Source organism: Trichechus manatus, unplaced genomic scaffold, assembly GCF_000243295.1.
Source record: "Trichechus manatus latirostris isolate Lorelei unplaced genomic scaffold, TriManLat1.0 scaffold00080, whole genome shotgun sequence".
Taxonomy (NCBI): Eukaryota; Metazoa; Chordata; class Mammalia; order Sirenia; family Trichechidae; genus Trichechus; species Trichechus manatus.
In genome coordinates this window covers 2,309,996-2,325,172 of record NW_004444016.1, presented here as the reverse complement: position 1 = coordinate 2,325,172, position 15,177 = coordinate 2,309,996, and the positions used below count along the sequence as shown (strand labels likewise).

General features: G+C 50.7%; 1 protein-coding gene across 1 annotated transcript in view; it reads right to left on the bottom strand.

The window, feature by feature from the left end:
- TOM1L2 (target of myb1 like 2 membrane trafficking protein) overlaps positions 1–15,177 on the bottom strand; it is a 169,696-nt gene that overhangs the window by 5,609 nt on the left and 148,910 nt on the right. Inside the window, exons 8-12 of the mRNA XM_004381009.2 lie at positions 12,994–13,127; positions 10,357–10,405; positions 9,790–9,913; positions 7,869–7,986; positions 6,676–6,751 (exon numbers count right to left, since the gene is read on the bottom strand). Coding sequence (XP_004381066.1) covers positions 6,676–6,751; positions 7,869–7,986; positions 9,790–9,913; positions 10,357–10,405; positions 12,994–13,127 — 501 coding nt within the window. The remainder of the gene's footprint in view (positions 1–6,675; positions 6,752–7,868; positions 7,987–9,789; positions 9,914–10,356; positions 10,406–12,993; positions 13,128–15,177) is intronic.

The window sequence follows — 15,177 nt, the reverse complement described above, 5'->3', positions numbered from 1 at the left end:
CAGAAAATAAACATCAACATTTGAGAAACTTCTCCAAAAGATGGCTCATGGAAACACTTTTCTTCCCTCTCGTGGATTTTCCAAGTAAGTGGTATGTTTAAGTAAGTTTAAGGACTAGCAACCTCCAGATCCTCCAGACCAGGTCCAGGAAGTCAGGTGAACCCAGCCCGAGGAGGACAGCAGAGGAGGCGGGAACACTGGGCAATGCAGGGCTCAGTTCTGGGCCTGGCCCCATGGGCTGCACGGCCCTGGGCAAGCCGCTCCACCACGCCTCTCTAGGCCCCAGCTTGTCCTGACAGACAGCCTCTCACGTTGGAAAGATAGGTGGTAGGGCAGAAGTAACAGAAGGCAGGGTGCCAGCTCCTGCACCATCACTTGGGCAATTTACTTTTCTTGGCCTCGGTTTCTTTGTCTGTGAAGTAAGGTGGCTATTAAGATCACATTTAGCTTTCAACACGTGATGACCCCAAATCCTTTGACTTTCAGATTGTTGTTGTTAGCTGCTGTCGAGTCAGCCCCAACTCATGGTGACCCCGTGCACAGCAGAACAAAAGGCTGCCCAGTCCTCCACCATCCCCATGATTGGTTGTGGATCTGACGGTTGTGATCCATAGGGTTTTATAGACTGATTTTCAAAGGAGATCACCAGGCCTTTCTTCCGAGTCCATCTTAGTCTGGAAGCTCTGGTGAAACCTGTTCAACATCATAGTAACACGCAATCCTCCACTGATGGATGGGTGGTAGCTGCGGATGGGGTGCATTGGTCAGGAATCCAACCCAGGTCTCTCACATGGAAGGCTAGAATTCTACCACTGAACCACAAGTCCAGACCTTCAGATTGGTGCTTCTGATTTCTCATTCAGAAACTCAGGGATGTGGGAAATTACTGGAATTGTGTTGTTACACTATGAAAGGCACCTGGCCTCGGGGCATGAATCACTGTGGATCTAGGGTGTTGGTTAACAGTTAAGCTTATATAATGTAAGGCAAGGGTTGAGTTTCTTGTGGTTGGAAACAATAGCTTAGCTATATAAACCTCCTGCCCTGGTAAATAAATGCCTTGGGTATTACAACAGGGTAAAGTTTCTTCTAATAATGTAGGTGCTCTCAGACACAGACTAAACATGTACACTGCTATAAAAATGTGAACTCAGGGAACGTGAGGGAGAAAGGGGCAGCCCCACTCCAGGCTGGTGAGAAGAGAGGCTGCGGCTAGAAGAGGGTCCTGCATTGAGTGTCAGGGGACTGGGCAAGTCACCAGCCCCTCTGAGATCTCATCTGTCAATAAAAGGTGGGACCAGCTGACCCCTAAAATCCCTGTTGGCTCCGACATGCCATGGTTTTAGCATCGTCTCAGGCAATGGTCCAAGCTGAAGGCTAGTCCAAGGGGGCTGAAGAAGAGGGTGAGTGGAAGAGGGAGAAAGAAAGGTAATAAGAGATATGAAGAGGGAAAAAGAAAGGAAGGGAACACAGCTATCTCCCTTGGAAGTCAGGCAGCACATGCTGGCTGGGCTGGGGCAATGGCTGGACAAGTCCTGCCCAGCTTCAGAGTCCAAGGAGAAGCCGGCCTGTCAGATGTCAGAGTTGCAGATTTTGGTCCACAGGCTGCTGCTGACTCTCACTTGGGTCTGCAGGTGGGAGGGTCATCTGTCCTGAGGGTGCCTTGATTAGGTCCCCCCCCCCCCCGCCACAAACACATCTAGGCTCTTTCTCAGCCCATTTTGTTCTGTGGTGACTCAGTCATTCTCATCAAGGTATCTTCCTGGATGCCACTTGCATCTGGGAGACACCCCAACTGATCACCAGCTGGGAGAGACAAAAAGACCCCTGAACAAGAGAAGGTGGGCAGGAGCACCCGAGCACCAACAGGACACATCCCAGAGTTCCTGGGAGCCACGTGGGCCAGCTCACCGCTGGGGAACCTGGTGGTGTCACTGAACTTCTGTGCTGGATATCAACTACACGTCCAGCCCTGGGGAGTACAGCCCCCTACAGTCCTAGCCCACGAGGAAACCTAACTGTGGTCTTCAATGCAACAGGACAACATCTGCAGCTCCAGGGGCTTACTTCCATAGAAGCTGTGCAATCCTCCCTATAATGCTTCAACCACCGACCCAACACGAGGAATAGTCTAAAAGTTGTTTGGCCTCACTCAGTAGTACAAAAAGTTTCCAAGTAAAGAATTTGTACTCGGGAGGTTTGGGAAGACTCAGGGTTTCTATGCTATGGGAAATAGGGCAAAGCAGTTAATAAACATTGTTTAAAAGAAAAAAAAAATCTGCAGCCAGGGAGGTGGGATGCCAGGTTAGCTGTTAGTGGGGTTTGTTTGGGAAGTCGGGGACTGGAGCTCTGTGTGGGGACAGGGCAGTGTGTAGGCAGCCTGTGTAGGCAGAGGCAGGCGCCACCACCAGCGGCCAAGGCCACACTCAGGCTAGTTGGAGTGGGCAGTATCCTTTTTTACAGGATTAATAGGCACAAGGACACACACACGGGCTGGATTCTCCCAGTCTGGACAGTGGAGTGGACATGGTCTCCAAGAGCCCTGGTCTGAGGCCACTCACATGGGCCAGAGCTCTAGCATGCCCCAGAAGTAGCAAGCAAAGGACCCAGGTAGCCCACCTCAGAATGGCCTTGGGGCCTGGCCTGGAAACCACTGCCCTCTCAGTCCAAGCAGGACTGTGCTACCTGCTGCTGCAGTAGGGGCTGGGGAGCCTGCTCCACCTGAGCGTGGTTGTGCAGAGGTCACCAGCTCCAAGCTAGGGGCCAGGCAGGCACCCCCCATGGTTCTGGATGGTCCTGCTTGGACCAAGTCCTTGCATGCAGGTCACTCCTGCTCAGGCAGGTGACCTCCTGTCTACCTGCCTGGGCCCCTCCCCTGGCCACTCCTGGCATAGCACACAGGGATTAGCTACATTTATTCACCACTATGTGTCTAGTGTCCCCTGCCCCAATTAGAGTGGAGCTCCTGGAGGACAGAGGCCCCACACTTTCATTTCTTTTGTCATGTTTCCTCTTCTCCAGTGCTAGGCCATGACACACATACACAGATACACACACACAGAGCTCTGTCTCCATGTCAGGCACTTGGCAAGGGTTGTTGCTTCGTCAGGGGGAAAGTCGTCACTCCACAGCAATCACCCCAGGGTGAGGTCACCTTCTCTCCAAGCAAACTCAGAGCTACCTAATGGGACAAGGTCTCTGTGCCAGAAAAACTCTGCTTCATGAAGACAAACTGTGTTTGGCTATTACTCACCCCCACCCCAGGCTTTGTCTTCTTATTCTGTTCCTGGTGTGTGTGTGTCTTTCTTTGAGAGGTCTCAACTCCATTTGTGACTTAGTGGACATAAATAGCTATACTCTAAAACTTGTTGAGCCTAGGACCACCAGACTCACAGGCTTCTTGAACTGGCCAGTGGGGGAGGTGTTATTTCAGAAATGCTCTCCCCCAACCCACCCAAGCAAAAGCCCCAGGAGCTTGTGCTCATCCTGGAAAAGTGAATACTGCCGAAAGCTCCAGAGACAGTAAAAGGAGGGAAGCCTTCCCACCCCGCACGCCGATAATGGCCCAGACCTTTGAGGCCCAGGTCACAGACCTCAGCAGAAAACAGTGAAGGTGTTTTCCGGAGCTGCAAGTCTGTGGCTTAAGGAGATAATTCAAAGACAGGAGGGGAAATTTGGCATCCCGGTTAGGAGGAGAGAGTGGCCTTGTACTGTCTGGTCCGCCAGGGCTCAGCGGGTTGGCAGAGGATGACAGTGGACTGTTACACAGGTAAGGGGCTGGGTGCACACAGGCCTGGCACTGCTGGTCAGCTCTCACCATTCCTTGGGCTATTAGCCAGCTGTCTATAGGCTGCAGGTCAGAGTCCCCACATTTACCTCTCTGCTGGGCCGAGGACAGAAAAGTCCCAGAAAGAAAGAAGTCACAGCAAGACCCATGAAAAAGAAGTCAAAAGCACATACTGTGGCAACAGAAAAGTCCCTGTTCAGAGTCGATTGTCATGAGAGCAAATGTGACCCCATGCCCCACTTCCCTCTCCCGTGTCCCCATTACATGCCTAGAAAAAAAGAAGAAAAGTTTAGCAACCAAGACTCCCAACAGACACTCATACCAACGCCTCTCGCAGCCTGGAGTGCCTCTGTGAGGTCAGAGAGGGCTGGTCAGGCCTGCTTCCCCCAGTTAGGGCCACCAGGGTTTGCAGGAAATGCACTTTTCAAAGAACCAGCATTTACAAAATCATTTCATTTTTTTCTAACTTACTCTTGCTTTTTTCTCTCTTTTTCTTCCTTCCCAGTTGCCTGCATATTCTTTTTCTAAACTCTTAACTTGAAAGCTGAATTTGAGTGTATTTTTATTGTTTTAAAAACGATGAAAGTATTTAAAGTTAAAAAAAAAAAAAAAAACCCAAACCCATTGCCGTTAAGTCGATTCCGACTCATAGCGACCCGGTTGGTAGGACAGAGTAAAACTGCCCCATAGGGTTTCCACAGAGTGGCTGGTAGATTCGAACTGCCAACCTTTTGATTAACAGCCGAGTTCCTAACTACTGTGCCACTAGGACCCCAGTTTAAAGTTAGGACTACTGATTTGTTTGCACCCTGGTGCAGCTACACCATTTCCCCTCCTTCTCTGTGTTCCTAGTTCCTCCCTCACCCCAGCTGTTAATTTGGGAGCATGTTCTCATTTCCAGGTCAGCATGGCTTGGGGTGTGGGACAATGTGACCTGCAGTAATGACGTGAAGGTGCACATCTGTACACACAGAGGCGTAGGGAGGGTAATGAGCATACAGGGGCAATCTCTAAGTTGCATGCCCCCCACTTCGAGTGCCCATGGAGCAATCTTTAAGTTGTACCACCCCCCAATTTCAAGATGAACAGATGTTGATAGCGGTGACATGTCAGCAGAAACACCTTCTCCCCTCTTGTCCGGCTGCCTCAGTCAGATGTCTTTCATATTTGTGGCTCCTCCGACTGTCATTCTGGGCCTCATCTGATGCCCCCTTGGACTTGTGCCCAGGAGCAAGTGCCCCTCTCTGCCCCTCCTCAAGTGCTCCTCTCTGCCCCTCCTCACTACGCCTCTGGTGCATACATACCCAGCCACACATACCCTGCTTCTTGGCATCGCTAAGGCCCTGGCCATGGAAGCACCTTGTCAAACAGCGAACAGTAAAAAAATCCAACACCATTTGGAAAGCATGCTGGTATTATCGAGACCTTTGAGAACAGCAGGAGGATACTAGCCACAATTGCTTTCAAAGGGTGAACGTCTGAAGTCAGCCCTATCCCCTGCGCGGGACCTTTCTGACCAGCCCTCTAGCTAGGATCCCGGGTTGGCGGGGGGGTCGGGGGGGGAGACTGATAACAGCAGGAGCGCAGGATGACACACCCTGGCAGGAGCAGGTAGGCACTGTAGCCAGCATGGGCAGCAAATGAGGTGGGCTGGGCTAGGGTCCTCTGGGGGGGCTAGCCTTCACCAGGCAGTGTGCTGGCGGGCCCTCAGCCAGGCTCTCTCTGGCCCTCCCTGGGCAGGTGTGAGGACATTCTGTTTCTAAGTAAAGGGAGAAATAGGGCCCTGACCACTGCATAAATTTTGAGCATCCCAATCCAGCTGCTTCTGTGGGAAGGCAGGGTGCTAAGGAACCAGGGCAGCCAGGCCAGAGGAGTGGCTGGTAGGCTGGGCTGGCTCTTCTGCGCTCCCTGGTGGCCAAAGCTAGGGGACAAGCTCCCTCATCTCAGGTCAGCCTGGCCAAAATAGATGTGGAGTCCTCCCCCAGTGAGCTTTCTCATGGACAGAGCCGCAGCCGCAGCACTGCAGCCTGCTGGGCACACACTCAGCTTGAGAAGCAGGAGGCCCCAGGCGAGACCTCCCTGCCCCTCTGGGCCAGCTGAGGGCCTCCAAAAGAGCTCCAGCTGGCCTGGGGCAGCGGTCCCTACAGCCTTCCCCCATCCCCACCCTCTGCACACCGACACATGTTCACACACTGCCACACATACTTCTTTTTAGGCAAAAGAGAGAAACATCTCATAAGAAGCAGTAAGACACAGATCTTTTTCCTTGTAGTGACCTGAAGTCTTACAGAAACTGTGTCTATGGGGCTGTGTTTTAGGAGTTCAAACAAGCACTCCTCCACTTCCAAGCATTTCCCCTTTGAGCTCTGCTCCTCCCCAGACAGGCACTCCTGGAGCCCCACCTCCCTCCCACCCCAGCTCCTCCACCTGTCCCTTCCTGTCCTGACCATCACAGCCTGCTAATTGGGCTGTACTCCTGGACAGGCCAGCTACAACTCGCCATCAGAGCTGCGGCTCAGGCCGGCATTCCCTTCCTTGTAAAGGTCGCGATTTTGTCAGAGCACACGGGTGAAGGGCCCATCTGGCCATAGGAGGCCTGTGCCCTGACAGCTCGGCCACCAGGGCAGGACCAGCAGGGGCTCTGAGGTCAGGCCCTCCTAGCAGTGGATCCCAGCCTGCTGCCTGGTCCATGGGTACCCTGGGCAAGTCTCCCACCTCACTGGGCTTTCAGACTTTGGGGCTGGGATGGTGATATTGCACCATGCCTCTCCCCGGCATGTCCCTGCCCTCCAGTCAAGCCACTTCTGCTTAATTATCCAGCAGCTTCACCAGAAATGCCTGACTTCTCTCCAGAGGACTCCAGCAGAAAAGCGGGGTTAAAGACCTACCGTTTCAGAGCTCTGTTTCCGACTGTCCAGTGCTGAAGCCAGTCCCCCGACTGCCTGTGGGTCCTCGTAGGTCACCCTGGGGACAACAGCACAGGAAGCAGGAGGTCTCCCTCCCCCCCCGCCCCGCCCCAAAGATGGCCTGCAGCACCTTCCTCAGCAGTATCCAGGAAAGCATCCTGGGGTTTTGCATTGGGGCAGAGGTGCAGAGGTCAGGCTCTGCAGGCTGCAGCAAAGTGAGGAGATATGGGTGCTAGCACCAGCTCCGCCCCTGGTTTTCTCTGGGACTGGGGATGTTGTGCAACTAAATTTCTTCCTTGTAAATAACAATTCTGGGACATCTCTAAAGCTCAATGACAGGATGTCAAAGGTGCCTTGAAACTTCTTGAGGGGAGGGGCTTGATAAAGCGAGGTAATATTAATTCTTATTTTGAAAACAGCAGCCTCAGCAGCAAGGAAAATGGTCTCATGATCTGTGATCTGGGGCTGCCACTGATTATGGGAGGTATCTTCCTCTGCTCCCAGACCCTTTTAGCTGTATCAGTTTTACATGTAATTTTTGTTGATGAAGGGTACGTGAGGCCTTGGGTATCTGGTCAACCTGCTGAGTCCCGAGCATGCGGCTCAGAGAGTTGAATGCACCAAAATGCTGGGCCCCGGGGAAAGGGGGGAAAAGCACTCTTCACCCATGTTGAGGAGGAGCAGAATGCTTCAAGCACGTTGTGGTTCCTCCCTTAGACGCAAGGGGTTGTTTATTTCGGAGTCTACTCCCTCAATCCCATATGGCTTATCCTTGCCAGAACTACTGCTAGGGAGCCGCTGCCTTAACTACTCAGCAGGGACACCTCGCTGCCAGGAACCAGGTCCGTCCCTGCCTCCCAGCTCCTGCAGATGAATGGCTGGCTGTGGTGGAAGTTTTCTGCAGCAGCAGCACAGGGAAGAAAGAGCAACCTCTCCTTGGGGACTCAGGGAGAAATCACATCACCGTCGGTCCAGAGGTGGCAGAGGCGGGGATGGCTGACAGTCATTCGGCATCTGCATTGAATGCTAAGTCTCACATCTGTATTGTAAAGCCCCTGGCAGCCCTGGTCCTGGTAAATCAAGGCATCTTTATGTTGCCTGTGATCAAGCCTGGGTCACTTACTCCCCCACCCCACCAATATCTTTAGAGAGCCACTGAATGGGTCCCCACATACGTCTTGCGTTGTTCAGCCAAGGAATTCCCTCTTGTCTGGGAAAACATGTCGAAGCCGTCACAGGGGTTACACTGCTGGAGTGAACTGAGGGTGCCACTGACACTCTCTGTCCCCAAGTCTGTGGTGACAAAACAAGCCAGAGGAGGATGAGAACAGCGGGGACTAGGAACTTAATGGAGGCCCAAAGCTGGGGCACCAGCGGGTGGTTCAGGGGTGCAGCTCTGTGGTTAGGGGGCCACAGCACTTTCCTCAGTCACTCCCAGCGCATCCACCTGCAGAGGAGCTACAGGGTGGCAGTCTCAGATGTGGAGAGAACAGCCACTCAAGCCCACATTGTGTGTGAAAGGAGAGACGGCTGTGAGGAAGGCAGGCGGGGTCCAGTTCACTGCAGTTTCCATTAGGCCCTAGCAGTGAGTTCCTCAGGAACTCAATCACAGTTTCTAAGGGCTTGGGTCCCTTATTTATTTGACAAACATTTATTAGGCACCCATAACATTTAGAACTAGCTCTGAGTGGACCAAATTGATTATGACACTGTGCTTGGCTTAAAGAAGAAACAACAGCAGTACTTAGCTTATGGTACCAGAAAAGACTCAAAGCCAACACAAGGGTGGTCTTTAAGGATGAGCGGGGTTTTGCTGGGGGGAGAAGGGGGTCAAAGGCAGGTGCAAAGGCACAGGATCTGGGCAGAGTTTAGCAGAGAATGAGACTGGTGCTAAGCCTCAGCTGCCAAGGACAGGAGCTGAGGGGAGAAACCTGAGATAGTTTTCAAGAAGGGCGGTGGCAAAAGCCAATTTGAATTTTAGGTATTAAGTCTGGTGCCCATATGCTGAATAGATCGTAGGCACAAAAATCTGTTTCACTAGAGAAATAGTGGCTACAGATACACAAGATACTGAAAGGCTAGAATTAAAGCAACTGACAGCCACTAAATAAAGGCTTAATTCAACAGAAATGAATCAAAGGTAGGAACAGGAATATTAAGAAAAACAGAAAACAGGATAGAGGAAAGAATTTTAGGGGGACCATGCTTATTAGTTATTTCACAATTATAATTTTGTTCCAGTTATGAACTGACATCATCTGGAGTAGTTACAGCATCTAGAGCTATACACACAGTTAAAGTGAATGGGCTGTGGACAAGGGCTGAGTTTCTTTTAAGTATCAGACAACGGAGCATTTTGGGTGGATGGTACAGTTCAAAGGAGCCTTGGTGGTGCAGTGGTTAAGCCCTTGGCTGCTAACCAGAAGGTTGGTGGTTCGAACCCAACAGCCACTCCGAGGGAGAAAGATGTGGCAGTCTGCTTCCATAAAGCTTTACAGCCTTGGAAACCCCATGAGGCAGTTCTACTCTGTCCTATAGGGTCGCTATGAGTCAGAATTGACTTGACGGCAGTGGGTTTGGTATAGTTCAAGGACAGCAAATATGTTAGTGCCATCATTTCCTGTTTCCAAGTCATGGCAGACATTGCCCATCAATCAAAGACTCATCTTCTAAGCCCTGATGTGGCTTCAGCATCCTTCTCAACCCTGAGTTCCAAGCAGCCAATGAGCTGAAATCTATTTGCCATCCTTAGCCTAGTAGATATAGAAAAGGAAATCATTTCAACCATAGTGAATATTCCAGATAAAACTTAGCAAGCTAACTTTCTTTAAAAAAATAAATCAAATAAACAACTTCCAGGTCCGAACCCCACCCCTGCTTTCCAACACAGGGTTAAACTTTAATTTTTGGGAAAGAAGTTATGACTTGACGGTGGTGTAATTGGCTGGGACACAGGAATACACTTTCACATAGATTCCTCAGAAGGGCCTTTCAATAAAGAGAGAAAAAGGGGCCCTCAGCCCAGAGTTGCAGCCAGGAAAGGGCCTGCAGAGTAGGCTGTGGGAGGGAGGCCCATGGTGTTCCTGAGACACTTACCCAAGCCTGCAAGCTGGGAGGAGAGGGAGGATGGTGGTGCTGTGTTCCCCACCATGGGGCTCACCACGGCTGGAGAGCCCGGCCCCAGGTCTATTAGGTTGTCTTCGGTGACCTCATTCAGTACCTGTCAGGACATGAGACTAGCAGTGAGCCCCAGAGCCCTGTGTCGACTCTGAAGTCAAAGCAAGCAGGTGACCACATGGAGTTCCATGGAGAGAAGCATCCGTGGCACCAACACAGAAGCCAGGTGGTATCCCTCAGCCACTCTCAGGGGTCTGGAGTGGGGGCCTGGCTGCTAGTGAGCCCCCGCCCACTGCTCTTCCCTCCCACCCCCCACTTAAGGGTGGCTGAGTCACCAGGACAGTGGGAACTGTAAGTACCGCTACCTGGCCACCCTATGTGGCCAGGGGTGTGCCTACTAGCTCCTCCCCAAGGACTCATCCACCAGAGCTGTCTTTCAGTCAGAAAGGATGGAAGTAAGGCCAGATAGAGTGGGTCTCCCTGACAACCGCAACACGGAGGTAGGCTCAGCCTCAGGCGTTAAGGGAATTCTGAAGGAATACTTACTCCATTAGTGGCCTTTTGTACCGATAGGCCTGACCTGTATCGTTCAAACCTAATGGGGGAAGGAGAAGCAGAGGTCAGTAGACAGGGTGCCTGTGATGTGGCCTATGCAGGGCTCACTGGGGCTAGAAAGAGCTCGGGGACTGAGGGCCCTGGGAGGCCAGCCAACGAGGCAGAGTCTCTGAGAAAGCAGACCAACCAGTCCCATGTGGGGGCGGGGAGGAGGGGGCAGACATACACACACCATCCCCACACCTTCCTCTGCGTGGCCCCTCTCACATGAGCACCCTCACTGGGTATCAGGGAGGAAGTCATTAAAAGCTTCACCAGTTACCCCCTCACCTGGGCCCAGAATGCTCCTCTTGCCCCCGCCACTTTACCGTAGGTGTCTCTGATGTCTACCTACAAACTAGGCAAAAACTGCAATCCTCTCAATTTCACAGAGCCATAGTATGGAGTCATTAGCTAAAGTCCCTAAAATGCCCTCAGTTCTGGGGATAGGAGAAAGGAGTGCTATTCCTTGGGAGATAACTAGTTGTAAACTCATCAACCTGCTGGAGGAAATGGGGAGGGGAGGAAAGGGGCAAGAGGAGGACAGACTCAGGCCCTGGCAACGACGGCCTGGTGGAAGGAGCTGTGGGGACTTGGCCAGTCAGTGAGGGGCTGCTGCAAGGAGCAGGGTGGGTCTGTGGGAGTTTCCTCTGCAATGGCCAATCAGCCCCAGATGGGCCTTGGCTTTGAGCAGCTGTAGCATGCCTCTCCCTCCTATACTCAAGTCATTCTCATACAAGGTGCAGTGCATGAAACCACTTGTGGGGAAGGCTAGGGAGAGGGAGTAGTCATTTTCTGTCATTGTACTTAAAAGCTCCCAAATGCCATGGGCAAAGAGGTAGCTAAGAGACATCAGCTTGAGTCTGGAGCAGTGGGCTCCAGTGGAATATGCTGCCCCGTGCTTGTCCTCTGGCTCACTGGGGTCAGCACCCAGGGAGGAAGGCACCCCAGGCGGGACGAGGAAGTCAGGCAGTGGTGGCAACTGTGGTTTTAAGAAAGACTTGTGTGGTATTTTCAACTGTAGTCCTTAGGAGAAGAATGGAATATTAATATATCTGAAAAATTTCTAATCCTGGGGTACCTCTCCCTCACTCTGTTCGAGGGACAATTTGTTTTATCAACAGCACTTGAACCAGGATAGCACCTTGGGACACTGGCCCCAGCCTCTGCCTCTGGATTCTTTGTAACTCTGGGACTCTTGGGTAAAAATGTCCACTTTAGCTCCTGTTAAGGAGCCCTGGTCGCACAGTGGTTAAAGCACTCAGCTGCTAACCAAAAGGTCAGCAGTTCAAAGCCATCAGCCACTCCGAGGGAGAAAGATGTGGCAGTCTGCTTTCACAGAGATTACAGCCTTGGAAATCTTATGAGGCAGTTCTACCCTGTCCTACAGGGTCGCTGTGAGTGGGAATCAACTCGACTGGTAGTGGTAGCTCCTTTTAACATATTCTAGGAGGGGCTTAAATGGGCTTAATGGGTTAAAACCTAAGCCCATTTAACAAGGAGAAACTGGAACCACATGGCAGACACAGGGGGCTTGGCTGGGAGTCAGGGCACAGCAGACCTGCTCCTGTTCTCCAACAGACACTTGGGGCCTCCTGGATGGCCCCATGCTCCTACTGCAGAGCTTTCTTCATCTGTCAAATGGGCACCCAAACCTACCTACACAGTTGAAGGCTCAGACAAAGCCCATGGTTGTGACAATCACAACAAAATCACCCTCTATACCCCCAAAGGGTTATGCAAATGCAAGTGTCTGTCACACTGAACCCAGTGACCAGTTATCATCCTCCTGTTTAACACACATAATAAGCTGTGAGTCACCTGGTACCCTTGAGGGGGGCCAGGACCTCAAGTACCTTGGGGAACTCAGGCAGGTCTCCCACCCCCTGGGGCCTTGTCTTTGCGAGGAAAGGTTGGCCTGGTCCTTTCTGGTTCCAACACTGGGCAATCAGGAAAGCCTACGGCATACTCCTTGGGTGACGAGATGGGAATGCCACCTGCCATTACACCTCATTTTTAAAGCTGTGTCTCAACAAGATGTTTCCAACTTTTTCCCGAGTGAAGGCTCTGGAGAAGGCTTGTTACCTTAAACCTTAAAATTATTTGGCTACAGCAAGAAATAAAAGCTGTGATCCTAAGCAGCAGCTTCTCAGTGCTCACCTTGCCTGCATCTCCTACATACTCTAGACACACTGGCATTTGAAAAGGGAAAATTCTCTTTTTTTAAAGATGGGGAAGAGGAAATCCTTTTTCTAAGTAGAGATTTTTTTTTCTTTAATCCTTTTCAAATTTCAAAGGATCATCAAAGGAGCAGGTGCAGAAGCTCCAGCCAAGTCCCCCTCTCTGGGGCCAGGTAGTAGGGGAGGCAGAGCAGCCTGAGGCTTACAAAGGGCAGAGCCTAATTCTTCAGTCAACTTCCTGCTGCTCGTTCCCAGGAGAACAAGAAGCATTTTCCCTGTCATCTGGGAACAAATTAGCATCTCTGATGAGTATTTTCCCACTCTAATCTCTCTCCTTTGTTTATGAAAAAATCCCTCTGTTACGGCAACAATCTTTTCAAGGGAAAAGAAAGCAGAGCCTGGCTCCCACCTCTCATATCGGAGGAAGACATTGTTGAGGTCATCATTGACATGCAGCAGCTCCTCAGTGACCTCCTCATTGGACACGCGAGAGATGAGCTCCACGATGCGCTGCTGCATGGCCCGGCAGGTCCTGTTCAGCTCCTAGGAAACATACACTTCTGGCTAGCATGCTGGCTATGCTTTTTGACACCTTCTATTGCCTCCGAAAAAATGTGTACTGATTCTTAAAGGTCACAAAAAGCAGTACATGCTTGTTCATAAAAACAACGGTTGTGTGTACAATGCAGCCAAGTCCCCATCCTCATGAGCCTGTCCCTCCTACCCTATCCCAGAGGACACTGGTGCTCTGTCAACAGATAGGCACATGTACAGACCGATACACTGCTGTGTATACACAAGTACATGCTTGTACACAGTTTTTAAATATAGAAATGAGATCTTTTGTAGCTTGCTTTTCCTCTTCAACAGAATATCCCCAACACCACCCCCCCACCACACTCCTTTGTGTGCGCTCCATAACCTTACCTCTCCCTTCTTCTACTTACGGGTATTCATGGTGGCTTCCTTTTTTTGGCCAACCCAAATAACACCACAGTGAACATTTACACCTACCCCTTTATATACTTGTACAGCACTCCCATTGGACAAGTTCACAGAGGTGGAATTTGGAGGTGAAAGTATATGATTATTTAGAATACTGATTAGTAGTAGTAAAAGGCCCCCTAAAAGATATTTATTTATACTCCTAATAACAGTATGAATGTAGTTTTATGGCAGCAATTAGATACATTTGGTGGCATATTGGTCATCTTGCAGAGAGTGTAGGTGCTTAGCAAGCTCACGCAGAGTTCGCCAGCTTGCCAATGACAACACTGTGTACCACCAGTCCCGATCAGAGCTGCTCTCCACCTCTGGAAGTGGTGTCCCCTGAAGATGGGGCCTTATTACTTCATGGCCTGCTTTCCTAAGCCTTCCCTGCTCTGGAGCAGCAGGCTTACTGGTCCTCTTATTCAAGCTTGCTTGTGTAGCTCCCTCAAATTCTTGCAAGAGCACCTTGCCACCTTGAATGCCAGATGGAAGACCCTACAGAGGAGGGAACTGGCAGGTCGCCAGGCCAGCCTCTCAGTATCTCTGACCACAGGCACCCATTTGCAATCTCCAGTCCCAATGGGCTGTGAATGGCTGAAGCTGAGGCCAGACACTGACCCCACCTACCTGAACACTGGTAGAAGCTAACAAACCAGTGAGTTAAGGTGGTAAGGAATAAAGGGGGGAGGTCCTTCCTTCTCACAGCCTGGCCCCAAAACCACCTCTTCTTGAAATCCTTTTCAGTTACAAGTAACTGATCTACTCAGAGCAGACAGGAGCCATCTCTGTTTAGCTCTTCATTTTGCCTCATGATCTAGCAGAAGGTTTTTCCTCCTACCAGATCATAAACTCCTTGAGGGAGGTACCACCATTTACTACCCTTAGGCCTTGCACCAGGCCATGCACCTGAAAAAGCCCAGTAACCATCTGCTGAGTCAATGGCCGAGGTGGTCAAACAAGTGAAGTAGGGCATGTAAGACACAGAAAAGTGTCACACCTTTCCTGTCCTTGCCCAGCCAGGGCACAGATGGTGTCTCTTGTCCCTGTTTCCCCAGTACCCCATGACTGACACATAGGAGGCACTCTCTAAATGCTTGAGTGAATTAAGTTGCACTCCTTCCACCCACACTCAGTCCAAGGTATCAAGTGTTCCTTCCATGTGCACAAGTGGATGCACATGCGCACACACAGTCAAGTATCAAAAGTGTTCCCTTACATGCCCACAAGTGGATGCATGCACACATGTGCATGTGCATACACACAAAGTCCAAGGTATCGAAAGTGTTCCCTTAAACATCTATGCTCATCAAAAGACTTCACCAAAAACTAAAAGGACAACCTACAGACTGGGAAAAAATTTTTGTCTACAACAAATCCGATCAGTGTCTAATCTCTAAAATCTACAAGATACTGCAAAACCTCAACAACAAAAAGACAAATGATCCAATTAAAAAATGGGCAAAGGATATGAACAGGCACTTCGCCAAAGAAGATATTCAGGCAGCTACCAGACACATGAAGAAATGCTCACGATCATTAGCCATTAGAGAAATGCAGATCAAAACTACAATGAGATATCATCTCACCCCAACAGGGCTAGCAT